Source organism: Manis javanica, chromosome X (assembly GCF_040802235.1).
Source record: "Manis javanica isolate MJ-LG chromosome X, MJ_LKY, whole genome shotgun sequence".
Lineage (NCBI taxonomy): Eukaryota > Metazoa > Chordata > Mammalia > Pholidota > Manidae > Manis > Manis javanica.
In genome coordinates this window covers 36414576-36427948 of record NC_133174.1, presented here as the reverse complement: position 1 = coordinate 36427948, position 13373 = coordinate 36414576, and the positions used below count along the sequence as shown (strand labels likewise).

The 13373-nt window shown below is 38.4% G+C and overlaps 1 protein-coding gene across 3 annotated transcripts in view; it reads left to right on the top strand.

The window, feature by feature from the left end:
- Positions 1-13373, top strand: part of MAOB (monoamine oxidase B) — a 116550-nt gene that overhangs the window by 46072 nt on the left and 57105 nt on the right. For all 3 annotated transcript variants that reach the window (XM_037001517.2, XM_037001518.2, XM_037001516.2), the window contains 2 exons: positions 1941-2035; positions 3023-3160. In XM_037001517.2, the coding sequence (XP_036857412.1) occupies positions 1941-2035; positions 3023-3160 (233 nt within the window). The remainder of the gene's footprint in view (positions 1-1940; positions 2036-3022; positions 3161-13373) is intronic.

Sequence of the window (13373 nt, the reverse complement as noted above, 5' to 3'; positions counted from 1 at the left end):
GGCATCCTCAGCAGGTCTATCTGAATTCCCTGATACCAGCTGTTACTATGGCTGCATGTTATTTCATATTCCACTTGCTGAATGGCTGCTTGAGAAGAGAAATGGCATTGAATTGTCTGCAATCTTGAATCTAAATAGAAATGTCTTCTCTTTTTTTCCTTATGGAAGTAAGATTCAGAAACTGGCATTAAAAACCCGAGCCCTGTAGTCCTAAATTAAGGTTGTGCAATGTGTGCACAAACTGTGTGCGGGGCTGTGGACTTTGGGACCTGTACCCCACCACCAACCAGATGCCCCAGCCCTGCCTCCAACAACAGGGATCGAAAGATGGATTGACTTAAATAACGAAATGTCGAATCAGCCTCTTTAAAAAAAAAATGGGCTTCCTCTTTTAGGATAGCTAATAGATGATGAATGAAGCCCCAGCTTTTCATTACGGCTTTTACTGTGGGCTCATATTTTGTGTTACATGGATTCTTATCAAACCAAAAGATACAAGTGTGTCTTAAAAATACATTGATCCAAATAAAGTGAAAAATAGCTTTTGACATGTAATTTCACCCTGTAGCAAAAACTGAGAGAAGTGATCTATGAAAAGGATGGCTCTGAGGCCCCGTGGAAATCAGGACACGGAGTGGTTATGGATACCGACACTGGAGTGAAACCGCCTGGCTCTGCCTGCTGGCTCATTGTGTTTCAGTTTCTTCAGCCATAAAATGGGAATATTAGGAATACCTTTTCTCATTGGGTTGTTGTAAGAATTCACTGAATTCATAGATTAAAACACTTTGAACAGCATCAGATGGAATGAGCACTGTATGAGTATTAGCTATTTTGATAGGAATTTTTTTTTTGCACTAGTGAGTTCTAAAAGTCCCAGAGCTATTATTTTTGAAATACAAGATAGAAGCTGTTTCATTTATCTGTAAGGCACAGTGTCTTGGCACTTCTTTGATTTTGTTTGGTCTCATAAAGGAAATGAGTAAAGTCACTGGAACCAGTCAAATTAATTTTATTGTGGTAAGAGCACCAGAGTTCTCTTATCAGAGAAAACTGTTACTAAACTCTGTAAGAGTGGTTTTAAAGATGCAGGATTTTAAGATCTCTGAAGTCAAAAACTATATCGAGGATGGTACTTATACCAAAAACTGCATATACCGACTTTACACTGAACTTGGTACTTTGTCAACACTCATTGAATTCTTTGGGTAAAGTATATTGTATATAAATTTACCTCAATAAAACTGTGGGGTGTTTTTAAAGATGAAATCATGGTGGTGAGAATATAGAAGGCATTCGTTAAGTATTTTTCACTACATTAATTATTAAGTGAATAAATGGATGGGATCATTTCATTCTCTAGCAATGGATCACATGGGGAACCAGGATATGTAAGTGGGTTGAATGTCATGTTCTTGGTTTTGAAACTTTACATCAACATCCCAAAGCCCAATTTTAATAGTAAATTTTAGTTCCTCTCAAAAGCTTTAAAAACCTACTCTCCCCTCACCAATGGACTGGTTTTTCAGATTTGTCTTGAGAATAAAGTCAATGCCTATATATTTTGGTCCTGTACCTACTTGGGACTTATACCTTTCTCTTAAGGGTGACCTTATGTTTTCATTTATGTGGTCAGACACATAATCATGCTATTTAGTCCTTCAAGATAGACATTTTGATGTAGTGACCAAAGACGTTTTTTTAAGATTTGAGATGTTTCCCAAAAATGAAATCCTCTTTGTTCATTCTAGAAATAGCAGTTGGCTTCCCAGACTTGGAACCTGGTCCTCTATTGAGAAACCCTAGCCACCTATAGGTTGAACGTAACAGTAGGTCATGTCTGTGAGCCAGCATAGACTTTTTGCACTGGCTGTTAGCATGAGGAACTTAATCTGGAGTCCCTGTGCATGGTTCTGATTTCTCACTGTATTTTTTCCCAGGTATGGCAGCAGCCAAACTTCTGCATGACTCTGGCCTGAATGTGGTTGTTCTGGAAGCTCGGGAGCGTGTGGGAGGCAGGACTTATACCATCAGGGTAAGAACTTAAGGATGGGGTGGACAGCTGTGGGACTGAAACTCGTTATTTTTTTTCTTTCTGGAAGTCTCGAATTTCATTTGACTCTTTTCTAAGAGAGTGAAAATTACTCTGAAACATTCTCTACAGCCTCTCTCTCAATTTACTCCCTTCCAACTCTTTCTTCTGTCCCTTTACTCTGCTCACCTCATGACACTTGACACTTGCCCAATAAATTATTATACCAAAAAATGGGTGTTTGGAATACATCAGTGACTAAAACAGAGATCACTGCCCTTGTGAAACTTATGTTCTCTTTTTGGTGGTGTTAGACAATAGGCAAACAAAAACAGGTAAGGAGTCCCTTCTCTGGTGTCCCTGACTGATAGGCATCTGGTTCTAGCTGGACATGTTCAGAGATAGGGAGCATTTTGAGTCACTTCTTGTTCAAAGATGGGTCCTTCTTCACCGGAAGTGAAACTGATCCATAACCATATAGAAAACTTGCTATTGAATGTAAGAGCAATTTCAAAGGTTGGAATTATGGCCAAACATTCCCTAATGCTGTATTTCAAATGTCTGGATTAGCAAACCACATAGAAAGAGACCATGACCTTTCTAGCATTTCCTCTAGCATTAGGTCCCTCCAAAGTAGCCTGAAATACTAAGTAAAGATTTGTCATCAGTTTGTAGCTGACAAATTTAAGGCACTAAAAAGCAAACCATGTTATTGTATATACTGTGAATGATGGGGTTCAAAAATCCCATGGCTATTTAAAGTTCAATAATTTTTGTTTTAAATTAAGGAATGATTTAATAACTGTTGCATGAATGAAGTACAGTTGAGAACAGAATTCAGTTTTCTATGGGAACACCTCAAGGTGTGAAAATGTCAGTTTCCCATTTCATAACCTGTGAAATGGCAATTTGCTTATTTCAGGGCTATTTTATCTTAGAAATAACATTTTCACAAAGACTTATTTTTACTTTTTTTCCATGGGAAAACAGAACCAAAAGGTTAAATATGTGGACCTTGGAGGATCTTATGTTGGACCAACTCAGAATCGTATCTTAAGATTAGCCAAAGAGCTAGAATTGGAGACTTACAAAGTGAATGAAGTAGAACATCTGGTCCACCATGTGAAGGTAAGCCTGGGCCAGCCTTTGCAGGATTTAAACACTTCTCTGTGGGTATTTCCATATATGAATTCCAGATCCTTCCCTCAGAGAATCTGCTGTATCTCTGAATGATGAATATATATTTTATATGTATTACAAACATTTGGAGATTTTTTTCACTGTTACTAAAGGAGAAGGAGGTGGGAATTCTAAACATATTTGGGAAGGTTATTGACAATGTGGTATATTGTCCATTTAGTAAAAAGTATAACAAAACCAATAGAGAAAAAACATTTGTCATTCATTTATTAAATACCTCTATTTAAGTACTTGGAGCTTTTCCATGTGATAGAAAAACCTGTGTATAGTGGTACAAATATTGCTCTAGACTTTGCCTTATAAGGAGTATTTGCTATATGGCTAATGTCATAGTCTGAAGTTTTGTGTCATTGTGTCCTATATGTCAGTGAAACTTACTCTTCTTTGGAGATTTACATAAAAGTGGCTCAAATCCCAAATTCCCTCTTTGTGGGAAAGATCCATTGATCTCCCCAAGTTTCTGTGAGTTTACTGGGTCTCCCATTTCAATGATCAGTTGTGGCTCATGGTTCTGCTTTTACAACACCTAGCTCATTCACATTTCATGGCCTGCGACTCTTGTCTTCCCTTTGTTCTGTGCCAACCTGGGTTCCAATTCACCTCTTTGTGAGCCAGTGTAGACCCCCCAAGCATTGGTGGGCCACAGACTTGACTGAAGTTATGAGCAATGAGGGTTGGGGCTTAACGGTGGAAACACCAACAGCTTGGAACTGAATGCTGGATATTCTCATTCTAATAAGCCCTTAGATCAACGTACCCTTAGGGGTTTCTCACTGGCCACATTTCTCTATGGATTCCAGTCTCCCACCATGCTGCTTCTTCAGACTCCTCTCACATTTCCCTGATCCTTGTTTTCCCAACATTGTTGTCTTGCTTCAAAAAGTTACTAATATTCTCTGGCAAACAGAGTCGCCTCCTCTGGGCCCCACCCTGGACTCCCAAAGAACAGCTGGCAGAGGTTTCACATCTGCCTTTCCTCTCTTCCTTACTGGCCTCCATAGATATAAATGAACAGCATATAGATATATTCCTCACTGGTAGAAATCATAACCTAAGGAGACAGAAGAAACTGGCAACAATCAGCTTTGCTTTACATAGCAATGTTGACACCCTTATAGTATTTGTGATTGATAATACCAAGAAGGACAAATAATGGACTGTGTATTATGAATCATTTAATAAAACAGGAAAGAGCCATCTAATTTTGTATAATGTGGAGGTCAAAGATTTCCTTAATTTATACACAGATGTTTTGGTTGACCTTCAGATTTTGTTTTATAAGCCCTTATACTTTGCTTCCATATGTGTCTAGCAGGACAAGAGACACATTAATTAGAAATGAAAATTGTAGCATGGTTATAGTGCAATGTGTCAAATATCGATCAGCAATGCTTAGCAAATATCCTTCATTGTATTCCCTGCTTTTAAATGTAAGTCAGTCACACTGACCTATTGCTTTTGTCCTCCGTGTCCTAATAAGTACAACTTGCAGAGGCTTACTTCCCAGAACACTAAGATCTCATTTAGGTTTTTCCAAGCAAAGGAGATCACTAGAGATTATATTCGCCTTTCTGTCCTTGTGTATGCAGGGTTTCTTGGCAGTCAGGAGTAAGCCCAAGATGCTTTCTTTTTCTCGTAACCTTATGGGTGTCATTAAGTTCCTTGTTTGAAAGAGATTGCCCACAGTGGTCAATTGTGGAAACGATGTTACACTTGATTAATTTTTCAGAGTGATGGCCAAATATGCGGCTTCCTTAGACGATTTCCAATAATCTATGTGCGGTGAAGAAAATATAATTAATTAAGCAGTGTGTCTGTCTTGTTACAGGGTAAATACATATGCCTACAGTGCTCTTTATTAAATTTAAGATAAATGTTATTGCTTTTTAATTATTAAAAAAAGTAAAGCCTGTCTATTGTAAAAATGTAATTAGACAATGTGGGTAAAGGAAAACAATTTAAAAACCCCTCCATAATCCTGTCTAGAGAAAATCACTCTAAAATCTTCTCTTTGTTCATGGATTTTCACATTCCTGTATTGCTATTTTCTGACCTCTGCTGGAGGAAATGAGAAATATCAGTGCACTTGAAAATGTATGCATATGCATGTGGGTATATATTTGATTCACAAACTTAGTCTCTAATTAATTCTCTCTCCTGAGATAGCTGAAATACTAATGAGGCTGTGAAACAGGTTTTTTTCAGTCTTGAATGAGTCTAAGTTGATTTCCTTGTGGTCATATCCAGTGAAGAGCTACATGATAATAAATAATCATAAAAACTTATAGCTAAGAAGTCCTCCCAAAACTAATATTTGTTCTCTACCAACACTACTTCCATGTTTTTGCTCACATGTCATTTTTAACCTATAAAAAGCATCTTGGATGGCTCTGTCCTCTTATGGAATTATTAATAAGAACTCCAACATTCTATCTCCTACTACATGTCGAAGAATGTAGTTCAGACATCTGTCTCCTCTGTTATGGTAGGCAGTACTTGAGGCATTTGGACATTATTCCCTAGTACCTATTTTAATAATGATTGTCCATAAGTGCAAACTATGGTTCATGCAAATATATAGTGTACCTGTGTCTTGTTTCTTCTGTGGACCTGCGTGTATTTCTTAAGCCAAAGCCCGGGTGTATCAAATATGGTAATACTTGCATAGTATCAGATCCTGCTTTTCAAATCATCCTGCTAAGGAATCTGCCTGTTAAATTCTTTATGTGGTCATTAAGGGAAGACAGAGTTTCATGTGCAGCCTTAATAACATTTGGCTAAGGAACTTGAATACAGTGGTTGGAATTGAAACTGATGAAGTGGAGCTACCGACAGAACAGGTAGGGTACAACAGCCTATGGGGGGCTAGCTATCCAAAGGAAGGGTGACTTTCTCAAGAGATGATGACTACCAGTATCACCAGTTCCCTGGTAGGTGTAGAAGAAATAGCCTGCTGTTAGATGAGGTGTGTTCATAGCGGCCCTGTAACAAGCATCCACAAACCACTGGTGTCTTGTGATGTGCAGGTCCCTTTACTGTCTGCTTCTGATCTGTCAGGAATGTTTATAGCTACTGAGTGGCGTTCATTTTTAGGGCTACTGTAGATCTGTCTTATGTTGCTAAAATGTGGTTTTCCAAAACCTTGTTCTTGAATAAAAGATGTGATACCAAGCTATATTGGGATTTAATTATCAGTGGGAAAAGTGATTGCATCATCTCATGTCTATATAATTTAGGTGTTTTTCTCACTTGTAAAATCCGTGATGTGGTTGCTACTTCACAGTTGTAGTTAAGCATCTACTGAAGTTTTTAACCTGTTTTACAAATAGTCATGCTAATTTCTGCTGGGATAGTTTAGAAGGCAGCCATTTAGATGCCTTGAAAGTGACTTGGAAAAATTGTTCCCGTTTATTTTTATTAAAAAGAAATAAGACAAAAGGATCAAAATCTTCTTAAGGAACCTAGCTATGTTCTGACTTATGCCTTCTCTTTCATCCCGTGTGTGTGTGCATTTGCCCGCTCACATGTGTGTGGTTCTTCCATTGTTTGTTTTTTTTTCTTGGGATTCTTACTTTGAAGAAGTTGGAGAAAATTCTGAAGTTGGGTACAATTTCAGCTGTTGGCAAATAAAGTTTTGCTATCTCAGAAGCTCTTATAAGTCTGAAATTTGGAACTGGAATCTAGTCAAGTATGCATGAAACCACCTTGTGCCTGAAGGCTGAACTGTTCTGAGTTTGGTAAATGTACGGATGTAGTATGACTTCAAACGAAGAGCCCAACTTCACCCTGGTAATCATTTCCGAACTTCAGCTATCTGGAGAAACTGAGAAAAAAAGATGTTCTGGTCTTCGTCGGCTTCCCAGTGGGCAGAAGCCAAGCTCTTTGTCAAAGTCCCCCTTGTGTAGTATGTGGTTAGCCTCAATCCTTGAAGAGGCGTATGACTAAGGAGACCTTTCCCAAATATATTGCCTGCTTATTGCTGCTACAGGGCTATTGCTCAAACAGCCTCATGGAGGAGGTGCCGTTTGGCACAGCACCTCAGTTTCTGAGAGCTCTGAAATCCAGTTGAAAACACAGCATGCAAAAAGCATCTGAAGGCAGAGTGGAAACTAGATCTCTGCCGACAAGAGCAGTTCAGTGGATATCTTGGGAGAGATGGCCAAGTACTATACTGTCTCTCAGCATTAGAGAGAAGCCACAGAATTAGAGCCCAAATATGGAAAAATAAAATAGTCAAACTATAATTAAAATTACATTTGGCAAATGGAAACTCTCCTGTCATGTAGGATCTCAGCATCTCCGAGAAAGCAGCAGACCAGAAGGGTCCAGTCTTCTTCAGGCTCTTAACATTCCCTTCTCTATGCTTCTACCTCCAATCCTATTAATCCAAGGAGGTCTGGATCAAAGTCCAGGGTGCCCTTGCTTCCCTTGTGATGACAAAAGTCTCCAGGAATGGGTTAGACAAACTGTTGTATTTCTCCCAGGAACAGCTGCCCATTTCACATGAACTTCACACATGCCACACAGAGCTCATTGGCTCTGACAGTCTGTCCTAGCTGAGATGGGCTTCATCAGCCTTCTCGTCCACTTCCACCCACACTTCATTTCATTTCTTATTTGTTGGAAAAAAGTATGTCTTATCATCATGGGAGACTTCTTTAAAATGTGGAGGACAGGAATTTCCTCCTCAGCAAATGAAACCCATTCATCTGGTGATCATTCTGAAGCTAATGTTAAATTACTCTGGAAACCACAGCACTCATTTGTGTTCTTTAGAAAATATAGGCAGGTTTTTGGCATATAATAATCTGCTGAAAATTATGCCTTCAATGTCTGGACTTGGAGCAGTATTTTGGGAATATGAGATGAATTTATTCTAGGCCTTCAAAGTTTCCAACTCATAATATGATAAGATCAGTATGTACAGACACACACAAACACACATGTAGATAAACAGTGACTAGTGTTGAGGGTATCAGAGTTAGTTTTAACTTATGCTCGAGGTGGAGGGTAGAGAATGTATAGAATTTAGTTACAATGGTGGACTTCACTGAAGGAAACAGGCCTGTAGCTTAGATCTTATGCAAAATTTTACAGCATTGATGCCATGTCATCGTGAGGTAGTTAAAAAGTAGTTAAAAAGTAGTTAAAAAGTCTGTACAGTGGCAGGGGCTGAGTTCACCAAAGAATGGTGACTAATAAAGGCCACCACGTACAGGTCAAAGAGCTTTGGCAGTCTGCAGTACTGAAGGATCAGCAGGAAGTCTAAAATGTTAGCCCTACCTGGCACCCCCTGCAGAAAAGCTTAGCTATGGATTCTGGGATGGTTGATCACACAGCCCATGCTTTTCTCTTGTTTTCTGCTGCAATCTGAAATAATACCAATGGCAACATTACTTTGGTATGGACATCCACAACTTTCCCTGTGCTTTCACACACAGTATCTTATTTGCACCTCACAAATAACTAGAAGTGACTTAGTTGTGAACTAGAAGTTTTATCACTTGACAGGCAAGAAAATAAAGCTAAAGTGATGGGGTCAGAGTGTGAACTGAAGTCTTTGGGTGCCCAGAATACACCACAGAAAGCTCGTTGGGTGGGAGGCTTTCTGTTATTACCTTCTGAGCCCCAGCACCTAGATCGTCACCTTCCTTCCTCCCAAACGAACACTCTCACATCTTGGAAAAATCCAGGTCAAGATCTTCTCTGCGTTAAAATTTTCTGTAATTAACTACAGTTATTTCACTGGCTCCTTCCCAAACTCTATATCCTCCTCACTTCCCTGATTACACTTTGTAAAAAACTATATGGGAGTTAGAATGAATAATGTTCTGCTCTTTGTACTTCAAGATTATAACCACCCTCCTACACACATACATGCATACATAGCATTTTTTGTTTATATTTAACATTCTTGGATTCCTATTTTATATTTTCATATAAAGGAAGTTTTTAGGTCTGCTTTTTCACTTATGAATATTTCACAAGTATTTTTCAGTGTCATTAAAAGTTCCTTGTAGATACCATTTTAAATAGATACATAATATTCTGTCATAACACATTGAAAAACAGTGGATATTTTGCCAATCGCTTAGCATCTACACTCTATTCAGATCACCCAATATTTACTGAGCATCTAATATAGGTTACTACTATGCAAGGCACAGGGCTAAATAATTGAATTTGAGACAATTTGGGGTAGGGTTGCTGTGGAATTTGTGTGATCAAAGACTCTCCTCTCAAAAGGAAATGAACAAAAAAATAGGAAACGTAGCTAAATAAAATAAAATAAAACAAGAAAAAAATTCACATGCCACCATTAGACCAGGGAAAGACAGCAGCCTTAGATCATAACATTTGAGAATTAATGGCAAAGAAAACTTTGGGTTTCTAGTCCTGGCTGCTCAATCGTAGAGCTACACCACTGCTGAAAGCAAATGGTGTTGCAGGTAAAATCCAACAGTACCTAACACTCCAGCAGTTTCTCTTAGAGCATCACTGGTGGTAAGCACCTTTCAAATAATCCAGGCAACAGTTTGGCCAATGCTTCACCACTAACACTACCTTCCAATCCTGTGATATCTCTTTTCTGGCCACCTGCATCCTGTCTGCGAAGCCAGGATTGGCACAGAATTTTAAATGTTGTAGGAGCACTGCACTTTAAGGTATCATCAAATGATGACTCAAAATAAAGAATTCAGGAATGGTTAAACTTTGGTGGAACTGGTATTAAACATTAAATACATTTAAATAAAGATTTAAACATAAAGACTTGGAAGAATGATAATTGTAGTACAGAATGTATTGTAGGCTACATATATATTTAAAAAACCCTTTATAAGGTAAAAATTTATATATCCTATAAAATCAGAAAGTGGGGAAGGCAAGAAGGGACAATGTGTAAGAAAGGTGAATGCTACTGAAATCTTCCTTCATAGCATGGACCCAAGTCTGTACCAAAATTATACTTGTAGCTAATAGAAAAGCCCAAAGACTCAAAACTCTTGATTTTTACTACCTTTTGGCTTTATGCCACAGGGCTTTTTCAGGAACTAACATCTGTTAGGGTTATGTGACATTTATTTGAAGTTGAGCCCTTCTTTCAGCTCACTTCAGTTTGTGTTTGTTCCATTAAATTCAAGTACACTTATGTCATTAAAATAACAAATATAATATGATTCTCAGGTATTTGTATGTTTTCTTTGCCCTTTCCTCCTTCCTTCTTTCCCTCCTTTTTTGTTTCTGTCCTCCCTCTCTCAAATATCCATCTGTTCATTTGTCCATCCTTCCATCCATCCATCTTTCTGTCTTGTAGATGCTTATAAAGAGGTCCAGAATGGCACGTACTATTATATCTTTAAACGTGGATGGTGTGATTTGAGATAATTTTCTGCCTTCTTCTTTGCATTTTTTCTTACTATTACAACTTTTTATAAAGAGCTCCTCCCATTTTTATTTTAAAAAATGTAATTAGACACAGACTCTACTTTTAAGAGCTCATGGTCTAGGAGAAGAGTTAGGCAGTGGTTTCCTGGGTTACGTATCTATTAACAATAACCAAATGGCTTCCAGCCAGGCTTAGTGACTGAGCTTCAACCCTTTGGCTTTAGACAGTCTAGATACCAAAGCAGCTGTCCGAGTGCAGTACCTCAACAGCTCTTATCCTGGTATTACCGGGCGGCTGCAGAATTTTCCCAGTGTCTGATATACACACGCACACACACACAGTCTACATCATTGGCGTTTTGTGCAGCCATGGCCATGTTATTATGCTTTTGAGCCTTGATTTCTCCGTTTTCAAAAGGATGGTTGTGCCTGTCCTGCTTAGTGCTTTGAGCTTTAAAGAGAAAAGATGCTAACGGAAGACACTGAGTAACATTATTCTCACCAACAAGATGGCACTGCTACAGTAAAGATAACTAAGAACATTTTAATGGGAAAGCTAGAGTCTATTTGTTTTCCTTTTGAAAACAACCTTTCCTCTTAGGTTGTGGGGATACTTACTACCAAGCATGAATTTAAATGGCGAGACACCAAGTAGGATGAAGCTGTACAAAGTTCTTCCAAAAGAGAACTAGGCCAATAAACTCATCCTGAAAATATTTTCATGGACTTCTGATACACTGAACTGTAATTCTTCCTGCTTTTAAATCCAGTCTTCTATCTTTACTTCTCTCCCATATTATGAATAGTCTAAGACATCAGCATTTGGCTACAAGGAAACTCACATGCCCAAACAAGACTAAATAAATAACAGAAAAGAGAAATTAAAATCACCCTTTCTGGTTGTGTTACCTTCTAAGTTTCTTTCACCTCTACTCTGATTTCTTTAGGCCCTGGCATATGGGACAGTAGTTAATGTGAGGCCCAATTAAGACCTTGTCCTCAGAGTGACTTGGGCATGCCAGGGTTTCCTCAACTGTAAATAATCTAAGTGCAGAGAATCAAAATCCACTGATCTTTTTTTTTTCTTGAGATACACAGGAATCCTGGGAATACTCATTAAAATAGTTTCAAACAGCATTGTACAATAGAAATATAGTATGTGCCATGGATATCCTTTTAAATCTTCTAGTAGCCATATTGAAGCATAAAAAGAAATAAATGAAATAAATTTTTAATAACACATTTTATTTAGCCCAGTATGTCCAAAATATTAGCATCTCAACATGTGGTCAATATAAAGCATTATTAAGAAGATATTTTACACTATTTTTTTGTACTAAGCTATTGAAGTCTGGTGGGTATTTTAGACTCAGAGCACATCTCAGTTTGGGGTAGCCACACACCAAATTCTCATAGCCACATACGGCTAATGGCTACTGTATTGGATAGCATAAGCTTAAAAGATTAGCAGACTCCATGTATTTCCCATGCAAGTATCTCTGGTACATTAATTTTTTAAAAACCTTTACAAAACATTTGCCTATATCCCACAACATAAACCCTATATAATGGCACAGGTTAACTTCACCTTTCTGCCAACTTCAGGTATCTGGCATCACAAAGAGCTTGGAAATAAGCCAAGAGTAAAATCCTGTCATACCTGTTGCTTCCAAATCAGCTTTGGATCACTTTTTAATAACTCTCCTAGGTGCACAGGGCAATGCATGTCCCTGAGAGGTGGTGTGCAAGTTGGAACTAAATGAAGTTGAGACAGTGAGAGATACTACCATCGAGAACACTTTGGAAACTTGTGAAAACCTTGAAGGACACTGCTAAATAAATTTAAGGAAATACCTTTATGGAGTGCATAAATACTTCTCATATAGCATCATTATTTTAATAAAGTTGTTAAGTTGCCCCTGCCTATGACTAACTCAGGAGAAACCATAGAACTGACCCAAAATACTATAAATGCTGATTCTCTTAAAATATTGTGAGGGAAGATTCCCACAAGTCATGAGTTGTAGAGAAGAGAAGCCTATATAGTTCAGTGGAAGGAGTTTATTTCCTCATTTCATCTTTCAGCACACCTGCTCTATGCAGACTCTGAGCAAAAGGGCTGCAAAATGACCTGGAGCCTTTTACTGCTGACATTTACTGTTTTCCCTTTTTAAAGTTGGCAAATGTTAAGGGTGGCTGCTACAGATAGTGTTTAGTCACATGCAAACCAAGAAAAAGCTATCAAAATTTTTTCATAATCACCTCTGGTTTAGGCTCTTAGGTTGAACTGAATACACATGAGCATTGTGGCTCCAGGAGATTCCATTCAGAATCAAATTTAATAACAATAGCTAACACCTTTTGAGATTTCAGTATAGGCAAAGCACTATTTGATATGCATTATCCCCCTGAATACTCAGAAAAGCCTGATAGTTATTAGTATCCCTTATTTACAAATGAGGGCATGGAAGTACAAAGCATGAGGAGGGTTTGCTAAAGATCTCCCAATTGGTGAGTGATGGAGTGGGGACCCCAACCCTGATCCACCTCACTTCAGAGTGTGTGTATTTGACTCCTCAGCTGAGCTGCTGACCTACATAGAAGTCATACTTAAAAGTGGGAGAAGTCTCAAGAAAGACAAGGAGGGGGCTGAGGACTGAGCTGTGGGGCGGGCCCTCCACTCTCCTCTTTTGCTGCTCAGGTTCTTCCTCCCTAATGCTGCCTTTTTCTGTCTTATGCCCCATCATTGATTTTT